Source organism: Cicer arietinum, chromosome 5, assembly GCF_000331145.2.
Source record: "Cicer arietinum cultivar CDC Frontier isolate Library 1 chromosome 5, Cicar.CDCFrontier_v2.0, whole genome shotgun sequence".
Classification (NCBI taxonomy): domain Eukaryota; kingdom Viridiplantae; phylum Streptophyta; class Magnoliopsida; order Fabales; family Fabaceae; genus Cicer; species Cicer arietinum.
Window position 1 is genome coordinate 24538307 of NC_021164.2, and position 16925 is coordinate 24555231.

Below are 16925 nucleotides of genomic sequence, written 5' to 3' on the forward strand. Positions count from 1 at the left end.
ACAACAAACAATTCCTGGTTTAGATTCGAGTTAACAGAACAACAACATATAATCTCTAAAATCAAGAAGATATTACCCATAAGAAAATAAAAGAAAAAATTGTTTTCACGAATTCACAAAAATGGACCAATTTCTCAAAAAAAAAAAAATGAAAAAAAAGAAATTCTTAAATAAATTGGTAGAAAATGTTTAGCTCTATTTTTTCAATGCTAGTTCAATTCTTTAATTTTTTTCAGTTTTTATCGGATTCTAATTTTTAGTAACGTAAAATATACTACTTAATCTTAGTTTTTGATAATGTATTTAAAAGTGGAGAAACAAAATCAAAGAGTCGATGAGTATTCATTTTTGTGTGTGCGACTAAATGTCCAGCCCTTTATTTAGCTAAGGGGTGTGGTTAGTGATAAGGGGTGTGGTTAGAGGAAGACCCTCTTTTTCTTTTGGACTCTATGGTAAAATATTTAGTCCATTTAAGTATTTTAGTTGAAACTTTATTTTTTCACTCAATTCTTTTCAAAAATCCTAAAATTTGTTTAGATTTATTAATTTAAAGGTGTATTTTATATGTTCAACTTAGCCAACTCGAACATATATTTAAGTATATTTACAAATATTAAAGGTGAAAAAAGAAACACCCTTTTTAATTTTTTAATTTAAAGTTTTTTATTCAAAAAGAAAAGAAAAAGAATGAAGTTAAACGTACTGAATAACAAGATAAGAATATTAAAAAATGAAACCTCTAACTTTCTAAAAAAAAACAAATGCAACCTCCACATTCAAACTGCTTCGCATTCAAAAAGTAATATTTTTTTATCCTTTTAATAGCCTCCACAAAGTAGTTTTTATTCACATTATAATCAAAATTATAAAAATATAATAAAGTTCATACCCGCATTAGCATATTAAAAAAAAAATCTGTCTGGACTCTAATAACAAATAAAAATTAATAATAATAATAATAATAATATCATTATAATTATTATTATTGCTATTTGTTATAGTATATTTTGTTAAAAACATCTTTTTATTTTAAATAATAGATCCATTTGCTTAAGATTTTTTTATTTAAAAAAAGACATTTATGGTATTTTTGCTATTATATTTTTAAAAAAGAATTTTAAAAATAAAGTTTTAAATTAAAAATTGGTTTAGATAGTTTATCTTAAAATATAATTTTAAATATTTCATCTATTTGCTACAAATGTTTTTGGATAATAAAATTTCAAAAAATGATTAAAATGAAAAGCTATTTTGAGAAAATTTTCATAGAAATTATTTTTGAAAGCTATATTTTAAAAAAAAAATGTGATTTTTATCATGTTAAAGTCTTTAATAATTGAATATTTAAGTTTATGAATGTCTAAATCACTTTTTTTATTTATTTAACTGGTAACAAATAAATTTAAAACAACTTCTATTATTTTTAATTAAGTTTTCATAAAAATCATTTTAAAAAATGTAAAATCAAAATCACTTCTTAAAAATCTTAAACAAATGAATCCAATAGTCAATTTTAAAAATTTATATCTTTTGTTATAACTATTTTTGTTAGAACTTTAATGAAAAAATTTAGAAAAATTCTTTCAAAAAAAAACTTCAAATAAAAATAGTTTTTTATGAAAAAAAAAACATTTCTCATAACAGATTTTCTTTAAAAAACCAATAAATTAAATTTATATATATTGTTAAGAAAAAACACTGTACACGGTCATGCAATTACAATGTTATATTGTTAGTAATATTTGATTTTTGTCACAACTACTCTTATAAGTTAATCTCAAAAATAATTTTATTTCGATAGACAATAATAAAACTATTTATGCTTTTGTACAAAATCTTTAAAAAATATTAGATAAATTATCATCTTAATCGGGAAATTAGTATAACATATTGTCATCGTGGTACCTGACTCAACAACAAATCTAAATTAGTTATCAAACAATCAAAATAATATTTAAAAAATACAATTTATTATCGTACAAGTCCCCAAAAGACACAATTTATTATCAAACAATAATTCATAACCGTTGCAACATCAAAGACTAAATCGAACTATATTTTAGTGATTTGAGTACTAATTTGGATGTTTTGCTTAGCTAAGAACCAAAACGTAGTCTACTATGTTTTCAAAGATTTAACCAATTGAGTGACACTGCATTGAATTATGAGAAAGTTAATATTTTGATTCAATGTCAATCGAATGTGCAAGACTTGCACAATTTATTGTAACCAAACTAATTATTAATTAAAAGACAATTAGTAGTTAATTGATATCATTGCATTAAATGCATTTGGTTAATTACTAATTAACCCTGAAAAATCAACAATTAACCCTGAGAAATTATTAAAATAAAAGGGTTAATGTTTTTTGAGAGAGCAAATTACTTTCATGCATTTTTTTTTATCTTAAATTGATTCATGCACTTTAAATCACCAGAAACACATAAAAATTAATGAGTTAAAGATTTTCTACAATCAAATCATAAAGTAGTCGAAAAAGAAAAAACCAAAGAACCAATAAGGCAAAGGCGAAACACTATTCTGATACCAAAATGTAAAAAAATTATTAACATCTCTTTACTTTATTTTACTGAAAACATATCAAAAACCTTAGTTACCAAATGTTGAATAAATTTGTCCCATAAATTCGTCTCATGTGACTAAACATGTGATTTCAAACTTAAGTAACTTATGCCTAATTCCAAAGTTAGCTTTAAATGGTTTTGAAAAATGTGATTTTTGTAGTCAAGCTAAAATAACAAAGAGTTCAAATAAATAAGTAGTTAGATAATTTGAGCCTTTAGATTTAATACACTTCAATATATGTGAACTAGATGAGACGTTAACAAGAAATGAAAAACGTTATTTTATTACTTTTATTGACGATTTCTATGACTATACTTTTGTATATCTAATGAAAAATAAAAGTGAAGTCGTTGACATGTTTAAAATCTTTGTAACTGAAATTGGAAATCAATTTGTAAAAAGATTAAGAGGTTTCATAGTGATAGAGGAACATAGTCTGATTCTAGTTTATTTAATGAGTTTTATAAAAACACAAGGAATATACATGAAGCTACTGCACCATATTCACCTAAAATGAATGGAAAAACTGAAAGAAAAGATAGAACTCTTACTAAACTAGTTATTGCTATTATGCTTAACTTTGGGTCAGCATCTCATTGGTGGTGAGAAATTATTTTGACTATTTTCTATGTTTTGAATAGAGTTCCTAAATCTAAAAACAAAACATCTCCTTATGAGACAGTGAAGAAAAAACAACAAAACTTGTCTTAATTTTGAACTTAGGATGTCTGGCTTATTTCAGAATCCCCGATCCTAAGAGAATTAAACTCGCTAGTAGAGCCTATAAATGTGTATTCATTGGGTATGCAGTAAACAACAAAGTGTATAGGTTTAATGATCTTAATGCGAAAGTGATCATATAGTCAAATGATGTCGACTTCTATGAAAATAAATTTCCTTTCAAATCGAGAAATAGTGATGGCAGCGGAACCAAGTCACGTTCTTGTGACAAGTAGCACCTAAATGCATAAAACAAGGTGAAACAGAAACTCAAAGAAGTATGAGAGTTAGAGTTGCTAAATATCATGGACCCGATTATACAACCTATACTTTAAAGAGGATCTTGCAAATCTTCAAGAAGTTTTGTTATCTTTGGATGCAAATTTATGAAAAAAAGTTATAAACGATGAGATGGAATCTTTAGTGTATAACATGACCTAACATTTAGTAGACTTGTATCTTGGTTGTAAACTAATATGTTGTAAATGGACTTTGAAAAAGAAACTAAAACCCGATGGAACTGTTGATAAATATGAGGCACGCCTTGTAGCCAAAAGTTTTAGATAGAGAAAATGTAGATTTCTTCAACACTTTTTCATCGGTCACTAGAATAACATCCATTAAGGTACTCATTTCTCTAGCAACTATTCATAACTTGGTGATACACCAAATGGATGTCAAACAACTTTTTTAAATGGTGACCAGGAAGAAGAAATCAATATGGAACAACATGTAGGTTTTGTAATTCATGGACAAGAAGACAAGGTATGTGAGTTAGATAAATCTCTATATGGTCTTAAATAAGGTCCTAAGCAATGGCATGAAAAGCTTGATAACTTGATTATATCAAATGAGTTTAAAGTGAATGAAACTGACAACATTGTTGTATTTATTACAAATATGAAGATGAAATTTGCATTATCACATGTCTCTATGCAGACGACTTACTCATATTTGGTTCAAACATTCATGTTTTAAATAATATTAAAACATTGTTGTGTAACAACTTTGATATGAAATACCTCATATAAGCGATTGTAATTGTTGGAATCAAGATTACTAGGTCATAAAAGGAAATTTCTTTGGATCAGTCTCACTATGTTGAAAAGATCTTAAAGAAATACATATACTTTGATTGTAAACCTGCTTGCACACCATATGATCCAAGTGTGAAACTTTTCAAAAACACTGGTGAAGATATTAGACAAACTGAATATGTGAGCATCATTAGCAGCCTCATGTATGCCACAGATTGTACTAGACCCGACATTGCTTATGTCATGGGAATGTTGTACAAGTTTACCAGTAAACCTAGTATAGAGCATTGACACGCTATCGAAAGAGTCAAGAGATACCTAAAAAGGACCATAAGTCTCAGATTACATTATCAAAGAATATGTCGTCTTTGAAAGATACAATAAAGTTGGTTGGAACACCTTATCAGATGACTCCAAAGCAACCAATGGCTATATTTTTAGTATAGTTGGTGGTGTTGTATCTTGGAAATCGAAGAAACAGATGATACAGGCTCAGTCTTTAGAGAGTTACTTTTTAAAGGAGATGTTATAGTGGATAATATATTCATTGATGGAAATTTAACAGATTCTTTGATGAAATGGTTGACTAGAGAGAAAGTCCTAAATACATCCAAAAGGATGAGACTATTGCCTATAGACCAATGAGTCACTTATGATGGTAACTCGACCTAAAAGACTGAAGATTCTAATAATTAGGTTCAATGGGTAATAGTGATATGAGATGAACATGCTATTATATCTCAAAGAAACATGATTCTTGAAGCGTTGAAAGGATGAGGTAATAGAAACTCTTATTGAGATCTATACTCTATGTGAATCTCTATATATATATATATATATGAAAGAGAAACAGAAAGCGTTTCCTGCTCGTCGCCTTCTCCTTTCTTCGTTTCCTTTATGTTTCAAAAAGAAGTGTATGTTGGTGTTTTTAAAGAAATAAACAAAACACAAATCATCATTTTTCTTCTAGTCTAAGCTCCCTTTCGAGAAGTGATAGAAGAGAAAGTTGCTTATCTCCCCGCTACGGTGCTAGTGAGCCAACTTTGGAAGCGGTGTCACAAACTTAAATTTTACTAGAATTAATCGTGGTGCCTTAATCGCTTGTTAAAGCTACCGTTAAGGTAAAAGCTTCTTCCAAACTTTTAGTTTGCATTTAGGATATTATTTGTGATTTTGTGGAAAAGAAATTTGATGTGTGAATTTGTAGAAAATGAATTTAATGCAATTATGTGTGATTTAGTAGAATTTAAATTTGAGGTATGGTTTGTGGTGATCCATATTTGATGTGATTTATATGTTCATAATTATTATTATGAATTTTTGAGATGTGATTTATTTGTGGATTTTGTGGAAAATGAATTAATGAAATTTGGTGGGTTATGTGTAAAAATGTGGAGTTTTGAAATTGGGTGAGTTATTTTTGTTGTGGAATTGAATTGATTGTTGTTGGTGTGAATTGGCGGTAATTAAATTTGATGTGTTTGAGTTATGTAATGAGTTATTTTCAAATAAATGAGTTTGAACTGAAATTGAAATTTTACAAAAAAATTAGAGTTTTTAAAGTTGTGAAAAAATTAAAATTTTAACTAAGTTACAGAGTTTGAGCAAAAATATAGATTGAAATTAAAAATTGTTAGAGTTTAAAATGTTACTCTTTTAATTACTCTTGGACCAAGTTTAAAAAGGAAAAAAAAGTTTAAAGTATTTTATTAACTAAAAAATTTCGGTGCTTTAATAGTTGAGTGTGTGTATGTGAAATTTGGACAATATTTATTTTTTTAGTTTTAACTAAATAATATATAGATTATTTGGTTTTAAAAGTTTGGTGTGTGAAAAAGATTTAATTTTGGGAATTTTGTTGTGTGTGGATTAATTTTATTGTGAATAAATTGTTATAAATATTTATGTTTATGTAGTTAGCTTTTTGAGTCTCGAAAAGGAAGCGAGACCGTTGGCACCGAGTTAACGGTGGGGAGAACTCTGATATATTAATGTTGTTGTGGTGATTTATGGTTGAAAGTTTTGGAGATTGAATATGGGTGATTAATGTTTGGAAATTTTGGTGATTCATGTTTGGTGAAATTGATGTGTTCATAATTAATATTATGAATTTTTTAGAAGAAATTTATGTGTGACTTGGTGGTAAATGAATTTAATTCAATTTAGGTGTGGATGGAATTTGGAGATGTGATTTATGTGTGGTTGTGGAAATTTAAATTGGTGTGAATAAATATGTTTGAGTATGCTCTGTGTTGTATTTGAAAAATCATTAGTGTTAAATGAGTATTAAAAATGAGGAATCTTTTAATAGCTGCATTTACTGAATGATTGTGGTGAAAAGAGTCAGAGTATGCTCATGCATTTTATAGTACATGGTGACCGCGATGGGGCCATGGTGATAGTGGTGACTGTGATGGGCCACGAGATGATGCCATGTGAATTGTTGGTTCATCTTATCCTTGCAGGGATTGTCGCGTCGTGCTGATCTGTGAGAGATTGCACTCTAGAAGGTGATGATCTGTGAGCGATTGTACTCTAGTAAATCGTGTTGGTTTGTGAGCAACTACACTCTTGTATGTCGTGTTGGTCTGTGAGCGACTGCACGCTAGTAAATCGTGTTGGTCTGTGAGCGACTGCACTCTTGTATGTCGTGCTGGTCTGTGAGAGAATGCACACTAGTAAATCGTGTTGATCTGTGAGAGATTGCACATTGGTAATTAGTACTGGTCTGTGAGAGGCTGTACAATTATGATTTACGCCCTTCGAGGAGGGTTTTGGCTTTGAATTCCAGAATCATGCATTCTGGCATATACACATTGCATTATAGTGCTCGGCATGCGAGTTGTGTTTGTTATACTATGAAAATTGTATATACATATTCGGTTGTTGTTGTGATTTGCCTTAATTGCTTTGAGGTGTGAAGTTGGGTTGGTTAAGTTTCGATGTAATTATGTGTTCATAATTGATAATATTAATGTTTGAAGTGTTGATTGATTCAGAGTCATTTTAGAACTGAAAATCTGTATTTTCTCAGCTGTATTTGGTTACAACAGTGCAGTTTGTCAAAATTTCATTTTTTAACATTGTTATGCATTTTTGGACATATGAAATCCCTCTCCAGGAGTATACTAAGTTGAAAGGTTATTTTGTGCATTTGAAAATTAAATGCTAAGTGTTATTTGTTAATTTCGGTTGGTGACCCTTTACAATTATTATGGAAATTTGGGCTTTGCCCTCAAATGATACCCGAGTCCATTTCACCGATTGTTACCCTGACGACGGAAACATCGTTAGACTTCCCTGACCGAGATTCGCCGACTGCTTGGGCATATGACCTCATCTCAAGCAGGGCTACTTATATGGGGAGGGTAGCGAGGACGAGCTGGAGCAGTAAATCTCGTGGAGCTCACTCGCGAGAAGATCAACTATCCGATACCAGCAGGATTGGTGCTCAGAATGAGTGGAGCATGGGAAGACACAGAGGATTCCTCAGTTAGGATTGTGGCAGAGGCCACCATAGGAGCTGAGGATACAGTGGTTGGACCAGGGACTGGCGGAAAGGATAAGGGGTCGAGGCCAATGGAGCGAGAGATTACAGGACCATATAGGTGGGCCGAGTTAGAGCTTCCTTCTTCGAGGAATGATTGCTTACCAAACATCACCGAGTTATTGAATTGTTTTGAGATTCCAGTGTCGCCGAAGCCACCTACTTCGTTGATGGATCTGACTTTTGAAGAGACCGATTCGTCTATGGATGTTGATGAGGAGGAGGCTACCTCGAAGATGGATACTGCGTCAAACATGACTTGTGGAGTGTGTGGAGGCCACCCATGTTATTGTAGTTACTAGAGTATGATCAGATTAGTTTTATTGTATATGGACTTGATGTCTTCTTTTGATGGATGTACTTATTTCATTTTAGGATGACTGTAACTATACTTATACGGTCAGATGACTTCTGTTTTGGTGGGTCCATGTTTCATTTTTTTTGACGTGACCATGGTGGGAGTAGTATTTCTTGGAGCAGTACTTGTACACGTGTCTGCCGAGAATACCCCAATGGTATGAGCGATGCCTAATAGGTCTCATAGTCCCAGTGTATTTTATATTTGAATATTTTGGTTTATCACCTCAAGACTATTTCAATTTGTTATAATTAGGATGTAATTAATTATGACATTTTTCGTTTGTGCTATCCTTTGATATTTTATTAATTGGTTAAAGAAAAAAAATACAATCGCGTTGTTAAAAATTGGGGTGTTACAACACACACTAGTAATATTTATAAGGTGGAGGTATGACAATTGGGGTGTTTCCCAAGGGGTACTCAATTTTATGAAGGGATGAGAACGCATGTAAATTGACCACCACGTGCGCCGCCGTCTGGCTAGACCAAGCCTGAGCTAAGTGGTGTATTATTTTTTAGAATCTAGAAAATAAAAAAATAAAAATTATTTATTTATTTTTTAATAAATGCTTGCGATGTTATCTCGTTGATACGTTGAACATGTATCTACCCTCCACTGAGTCAATATTCAACATCTGATCTCGTCAATCCCTTCCTAAATTCGTGCATCAGTTTGCCCTGGTCAAAACCTATAAATTTTGGCGTTCCAGTCTTCTGTGGATTCACGCATCTTTTTTTTAACCAGTCAAAACCTAGAGAAATTATGAATGCAAATTTATGTGGATCTGGTTTGATGGATCGCAAAATTTTCTCTTTTTCAGTTGTCGAGTTCCTTTATAAATAGAGGACTCTCCGCATTTGGAAAAGCACACCAAAAGTTCTTTGAAATTGGAGACTTTTATTTGCTTTTCCCTTTCTTTATTTCTTCTTCACTTTCTTTCGAGTGGTCATAGTACCATATTACGAGTGGTTGTATTTCTATTGCCATATTGATGGTGTAATTCTAGAATGGTATTCTACGGTGCAGTGGATCTCCGATACAGTATATTTGAGTTATTTAATCCTGGGGACTTCGTGGTTGATAGTCTACCTTGCACAATTTGGGCAGTGCCGCAAAGCGTCTTTAAGATAGCGACCTAGTCTGCGACTTAACCTAGTAATATCTTCGGTGGCATAAGTTGATTTTCAAACAATTTTTGAAATAATTTTAAGATGTTCTTTCTACCATGTCTACCGGCGAAATTACAAGGACAGGTTCTTCTGCTTCTGATTTCAACAAACCTTTCAGTTTGAAGTATATCACTTCAAACGATGGCAACAAAAGATGTTATTTTTCTTAACTATGATAAAGGTTGACAACATTCTAAATGACTACATTCCTGTTGTTCCAGAAACATGTGAACAAACATAAAAGGATAAGAAGGCTGCTAAATTAATCCAATGGAAATCTAATGATTACTTATGTAAGAATTATATTATGAATGGATTTATTGATGATATGTGTGATTACTACAATTCTAGAAATATTGCTAAACAAGTTTGTAATGCTCTAAAGAAGAAATATGATACTGAGAAGGTTGGAGCCAAAAAGTATGTTGTTAGCTGCTACCTCAAATGATAGATCAATGGACGTCCACTGCAATGAAATTAAGAAAATAGCTCAGATCATTTCTGAAGGTATGTTCCTAAATAAACAATTTCAAATTGTTGTTATTATTGACAAACTGCTCGTGCCATCTGAAGAAATAATTTGTGGACTAGTCTATGCATAATTACAATAACTCACAAATTGTTTATGAGATGTAAAAATTTCATCCAAACATTGTCCTTGAGAAGATGACAATCTCATAACTTTACATCACACCCCTTACTCATAACTTACACCTCATAACTATCATCTTCTTATTATATTTGAATCCACCAAGAAGATATGCTTACTAATCTATTGAATTCATTTTTTTTAAATATGATAATTTTATGTAATATGAGTTCATGTGGTAAATTATATATTATACACAAACTTAAATAATGTATCTTTACATATTTTGTATTTATGTCAATGTATGTAAATTTAGGTCATGTACATGTCCATAAATTGAGTTCAAATATATGTAAATTTTTTGTAATGAGTAGGAAAAATGCGTACTTAAACTCATTTTACATAAATACATGTAATCCGAGTTTATATAAATGTATTTAATTTGAATTAAAGTACATGTAAAATTTTATATTAATAAGGAAATACATACATAAATTCAGACCTTGAGTCCATGTGCACATATGAAAATTATGTTCAAAATCCTATGAATAATAGTAATAGAAATGTACCTTGCACCCTCTCACTTTAACTTCCCACCCCCATTTTAAATGAAAATATCATTTTGTCCATTAAAAAAATTAACCATTCCAATATTCACTCCATTTTTCGAAACTTCCAAAATTTTCAAACTTTCGTAATATAAAAAAGTAAATTTTTTTGACATTTTCGAAACTTTTGATAAACAGAAATATTTTGAAACATAATTTTTCAGAATATTTTGATATTTTCGAAACTTTTGATAAATCTAAAACTTTTGAAATGTATTTTTCCAGAATTGATCAAAAATTTTGAAACTTTTGATTAATTTGAAAGTTTCGAAACTTCTGAAATAGAGAAAATTTTAGAATTTTCGAAACTTTCAAAATAGGAAAATTTCAAAAATTTCAAGATTTGGAAACTTTCGAAATAGGAAAATTTCAAAAATTTTCAGATTTGGAAACTTTCGAAATTTTCCAGATTTGAAAATATTCGAAACTTTCTAAATTTTCGAAGTGGAATCATTATTTCGAAAATTTAAAACTTCTGAAAAAGATAAAAAAAAAACTTGAGTTTTCTATTTCGGAAGTTTTAAATATTTTAAAAGTTTCAAAAATTCTGAAATTTGTCATTTCGAATGTTTCAAAACTTTTGAATATTTTAAAATTTTGTTTAATTAAAAGAATAAAATTGTATTTTTATAAAAATGAAGGGGTAGGAAGTTAAAGTGAGAGGTACATAGTACATTTCTCTAATAATAATAATAATAACAATAATGCTATTCACACACCCCAAATTGCTATTCACACCCCTCAAACTTAAAAAAAAATTAAAGTGCCCAAAATGCCCCTGTCATCAATATTACACATTTAATATCCCATAACTCCCATTCATCACGCTCAACTCACATACCAATACTCAAAATCATTTAATATCCAATAACTCCAATTTTTTGTTTTTGTAAATCTGGAGATTTTACGTAAACTCAGTTTACGTACGTTCTGGAGTTACGTGAATTGAGTTCATGTATGTTTTAAAAAACTGAAATTCTGAAACTCTACGCAATCTGAATTCACGTACACCTACGTGAACTCAGATTGCGTATTAAATGGAGTTTGAAACATGAATCCTCATATTGTACGCAATTTAAATTCACGTACCCCTACGTAAACTTAGATTGCGTAATCATTGAAGGATGAATAATAAACCATGTACGTGTGCTGAAATTGCATACGTAAAGAAAATTTGAAAAATTGTTATGTACGTAAACTGCAATTCACGTAAGTTTACGCGAACTCAGTTCACGTATACATACGTTATTTCAATTCACGTAAGGTTTGAATTTTGAAATTTTGTCCACGTACGTGAACTGAGTTCACGTACGTTTCTGGGTTTTTGAAAACTTTTTTGCGTACGTGAACTGAACGTATGTTTCTGGGTTTAGGGCAACGATGATTGTCTTCTTCATCAAAAATGGAAACTACTTTCCTTCAATTTTCAGGCATTGTATTCTTAAATACATAAAACAAAACAACATAACACAATAAAAACAAAGAATGATTATTACTTACTTGATTCACAACAATGATAATAACTTGATGAACTTGGTTGATGATGATTGATGATTAATGATTGATGATGAATATGAAGAAGATGAACAACAATGAAAATATGGAATATAGAATGAAGAGGAAGAAGATGATATGAATAAGTAATGTTATGAAGAAGATGAAGGGAAAGGCATTTTGGGGATTTTGATTTTTTTTAAGTTTGAGGGGTGTGAATAACAATTTGGAGGGTGTGAATAGCATTATTGTAATAATAATAATAACAATATGTAAAATATCCTATGGATAATAATAATGTCTGAATCCATATCCAAATCCAAATCCATCGAACCAAACATTTCCTTATGCTTAGTGCTTAGTGTTCATTTCCTTGTTACCAGAGAAAAAGAATCAGCATCACTCCATCTCCTCCATCCATCCATTAATGGCAGATTGGGCTGAACTCCCAAGAGAAATCCTCCAACTTATCTCCGAATTCCTCCAAAGCGAATTATATATCATTCGTTTCCGATCCGTATGTTCCACGTGGCGCTCTTCCATCTCAAGCAACCTTCATCTCTATCGTCCTTTACAATTACCATTCCCAGGAGACTCCATGAAGGTCTATTCCTACGCCAACACCAAATTCAAAACCAACTATGACCTTTCTTATCCTCTCTCCAAACCACCCCCAATTCCAAATCATCCTCAAACCCTACAACACCCTTGGTTAATCAAAATCGGTCCTAACTCACGTGACCAAACTCACCTCTGGCACCCTTTCTCACGTGAAGCATATTTCCCTCTTCATGCCCCTAACGTCATCGACTTCAACCAACTCAACGTCACCCATCTTGGACACGAATTCGTCATCGGTAAAATCATTTCCCGTTCTCCCAATCAAAACTATGTCAACAGGGACAATCTCGTTCTCTATCATGACACGTGTCACAACGGCAATGTTGTCCTCGCTATTAATTATTGCGGTAAACTCGCTGTTTTCCGATGTGGAGAGGAGCGCTGGAAGATTATTACTGAAACGGGGGTGGCTTTCACCGATGTCTGTATTTTCAAAGGCCGGACTATTGCCGTTGATACTACCGGCCGGACTGTCGCGGTCGGACCGGATTTCAGTTTGGATTTGGTGGCGGAGGCTGTGTTTGGTAGTGACTTTAAATACTTCGTGGAGAGTGATGGTGAATTGTTGCTAATTGATAAGTATTTGTCTTTCGATTGGGAGGATAGGTATTCGGAGTATATTGATAATTTTGTATTTGATGGTAGAAATCATTTTTCTTTTAAGGTTGAAATGGAGAAAGCTGTCAGATTTGATGTGTTTAGGCTTCATGAGAAGGACAAAAAGTGGGTGGAGGTCACTGATTTGGGGGATAGGGTTTTGTTTTTGGGGGATGGTTGTTCTTTTTCTGCTTCTGCTTCGGATTTGGGTGTTAATGGGAATTGTGTTGTATATTGGGATGATATTCATCTAGAGCATTCTTCCACGGAGATTGAGATGAGTATTTTTCACTTGGATAAACGTCAGATCTCACCTTTGTCTGATTTTCCGAGTTATTCCAAGTTGTTCTGGCCACCTCCGGAATGGGTCAGGATGGTTCACAACTAGAATGTGTCTGACATTGAAAGGTTTGTGATGTAATTCTAGACAACACCATATGATATTACTATTTTTATGTTAATGTACACATTTGCTTTGTTTTTGTTAGATTGAATGAACTTTTAAACAAGTTACTTGTAGAAAAGAAATGCTGAAATGTTCTTATAATAATGTCTTTAGGTTTTTTGAACTGAAGCTGATTACTTTTTGTATAAAATGAAATTGTCTTTTGCACTTCAACTTTATCAAAAGATCTCTTAGAGTCTTATCTAACTTGTTCATAACTCATAAGCAGCTTTAAACTTATGAAGAGCTTTCTCATTAGGAGCTAAATGCTTAACTCGCTTGAGAAGTTCCCTTAAGATAGAAGAAACTAACTCAAAGAGTATGTTATCTTGCATTGAAATGTTTCTAATGTGATAGGTATAGTACATTATTGTGCTTAATTTCCTCTGTTGGATTGGATAAACTTTGCATAGAAATAGAAATGTTGACATGATCTTACATTTGACTATGCATTTTTCTAACTAATACCTTCTTGCATAAGTTAAAATCGGTAGTTGGACTTCAATTTTTTCATAAGCTTCTTCGTTTTAATTTTTCATATATAGCTAGCTTTTATCTATGCTAGGGCATACTTAAATACTTAATTCTCTTTAAAAGTAAAACTCAAACTAGGGCATACTGCTTATAACTAAATATTATGCTTTGTGGTAATATAATTTCAGTCAATACCAGTAAATTTTAAAGTAAATTTAGCTGGGGATAAAAGCATTTGTATCTTTTAATAACATTCTATTCAGATTATTCAGACATTTCAAGTAGAAGAAACTTGTAAATTGGAGATTTATTCACGCATTATCCATTGATAAAATAGAGCTGAAAAATGTTATGCTGTCAACCTGATTTAGGTATCAACTGAAACTGATAACACTGCATTTTTAACTGCTGATGACTGATAACTGGGCAGTATATGATAAATATATCAAGGAGGAACAGACAGAATAAGAGAGAAAAAAAAAAAGAAATTTTATGATAATATATCAGGTTCTTGGATTGTTAGGGAACCAGAGGAGTGTAAATCTTATTCAAGTTATGTGGCTTTACACAAGCAACTTTTTGTGCCTACCTATTCAAGTTATGTGGCTGTTCTAATATTTGTGGTATCCTTATATGTTGCAAGTATGATATTTCCCTTGTTTTGTACAATTTTGTGTAAGTCATAGTGCATCTGTGTTGGATCCTTTTTACTTTTGACAGAACCAGAGCTTTTCTTTCTTTTAATTGCTCATTTTATCATTATTTTGCTTGCATTGGGTGGGTTCATACTAAGAAATTTAGTTCAGTTAATGTTTGAACATGGTTATGAGGGATTAAGGTTATGTAAGGTCTAACATATGGTTTCTGCTACTTATCGATTTTCCAGGTAAGCCCAAAAATACTTTTTCCACTTTTTTTAATGCTTCTGTTAATGGATCAGTCTCTTAAATGGGAAACCAATAATATGGAGTGGGCAACAGATTAGATGTGCATTATTTACTGAAAATGGAGCTCAAAGGCTCTCAAAGGCTCCTAACTAACAATCAACAATAATCCTCAATGATTCCCTCACTCCCCTTGCTGCCCTCATATCCCCCCACTCACTAACAAAATTGAGTCGGCTCTAATGTCATGTCAATTACTAACTTCCTTATTCAGCTTTGTTATTAGACTTAGGCCCAAGGGGAGTGAGGGAAATAAAGATGATGCATATTGAAGCTTTGCTCTTCTTCTTAGGTGAAAGTAGAAACAACAAAAAAGAGAAGGAAGAAATAACAGCGTGATCCCGTTGGAAAACGTTGGGATTAACTACGATGGGATAGCGGGATCTTGTTTCATGCTGTCGCGGTGAGGCACTGAGCTGCACCGGAACAGCGGGATCTCACCGGGAAACGCTGGGATTAACTACCTGTACACATTACTTATTTTACTTTTTCAACTTAGGGGCCTAATAAGTATCTCATCCTTTCTACCCAACACGTCCAATAAATTTATTAAATGGACCGGACCAATAATTCTGCATTATTATATTTCATCAATAATTCACTAATTTATTAAATTATGTTAGGACCCCAACCCTGGGCTCTTTGATGTTAAACCCAACACATTGATCCCTCCAATAAACAAAAGAAAGAGTACTTGTGTGGGTTAGGTACCATTGGGAATTAGGTCATAGTGGATTACTTGTTTGGTACAATTTCTTAATGGGTTATTAAGCTTCCTCCATTAAGGATACTCTTATAATAATATATATGTATCTTTTGCTCTAATGTTCATAAGCCCACTGCTTCTGCTCACAAGAGTAAGCTAGCTAAGCCGACTGGACAAATTGACAGTTGAATATGCCGAACTTTGGTTGTTGGTGACATAATTTGCTTGGCTTAAACAGTAGATACCAGTTAAACCTGAATTGTTTGACTGGGAGAAGGGGAAGTCCATGTTTCTTCCTTTCAATATACTACAATAACAATGATAGTTTCCTATACTTAATAAAAGTTCTGCTGATGGGGCATTGGGGTTTAACTTTTATGCTTATCACAATATTGTATGAAGAAGAAATATTCTTTCTTGATTATTTCTTAATATTGCATTTGAATTTATTTTAATCGTAGGTTGTGATTGTGAAGGAGTCCTTTGATCCAGCTTTCGGCAATACTGCAGATGATTGTGCCCATAATAAACTTTGGGGAATGTTTCTGTTTTTATTTTTTATTTTATTATATATATATATAGATATAAGGAACTTAAATTGGAACAATATGGCTCAGACTCAGTCAATTAAACCATATGTACTGTCTCCATCATTCTTGTTAGTGTATCTGGTGGTCTCATCACTGTAACCTAATTCCTACAAGGGAAGTTATCTTGCAATTCTACTTGAAGCAGCTGTAGTACAACATAACAGACTTTTTATTTTATAATTTGTTGAGCTATAGATTAGGTGATGTTGGGCTTTTCTTTTTCCATTAAAATTATTAAATGTCAAAATCATTTTTTTATAATCCGTAACAAAGTGAATCTTTATAAATTGATTTTTTGAAGCTTGAAACTGGACTTTGTAGTTTGGATCACCTTTTTTTTTTAACTGTTTTGGAAAATACCAGTTTTTGGAAGTTTTCATATTTGGTTAGTCACAAGCCAACCTGGTTTTGTTTAGAGTAATTTAGATATTAGATAT

General features: G+C 31.7%; 1 protein-coding gene across 1 annotated transcript; it reads left to right on the forward strand.

Annotated features, from left to right (window-relative positions):
* The first annotated feature begins 12422 nt into the window (after positions 1-12422).
* LOC101513387 (F-box protein SKIP23-like) lies at positions 12423-16682 on the forward strand. The gene is made up of 2 exons (XM_004499838.4): positions 12423-13737; positions 16360-16682. Exon 1 carries the CDS (start codon positions 12539-12541, stop codon positions 13715-13717), a length of 1179 nt encoding a protein of 392 aa, XP_004499895.1. The 5' UTR covers positions 12423-12538; the 3' UTR covers positions 13718-13737; positions 16360-16682.
* Positions 16683-16925: the final 243 nt, after the last annotated feature.

Excerpts from the sequence above, each read along its gene's own strand:
- LOC101513387 (XM_004499838.4), top strand. The coding sequence starts at position 12,539 with ATGGCAGATTGGGCTGAACTCCCAAGAGAAATCCTCCAACTTATCTCC.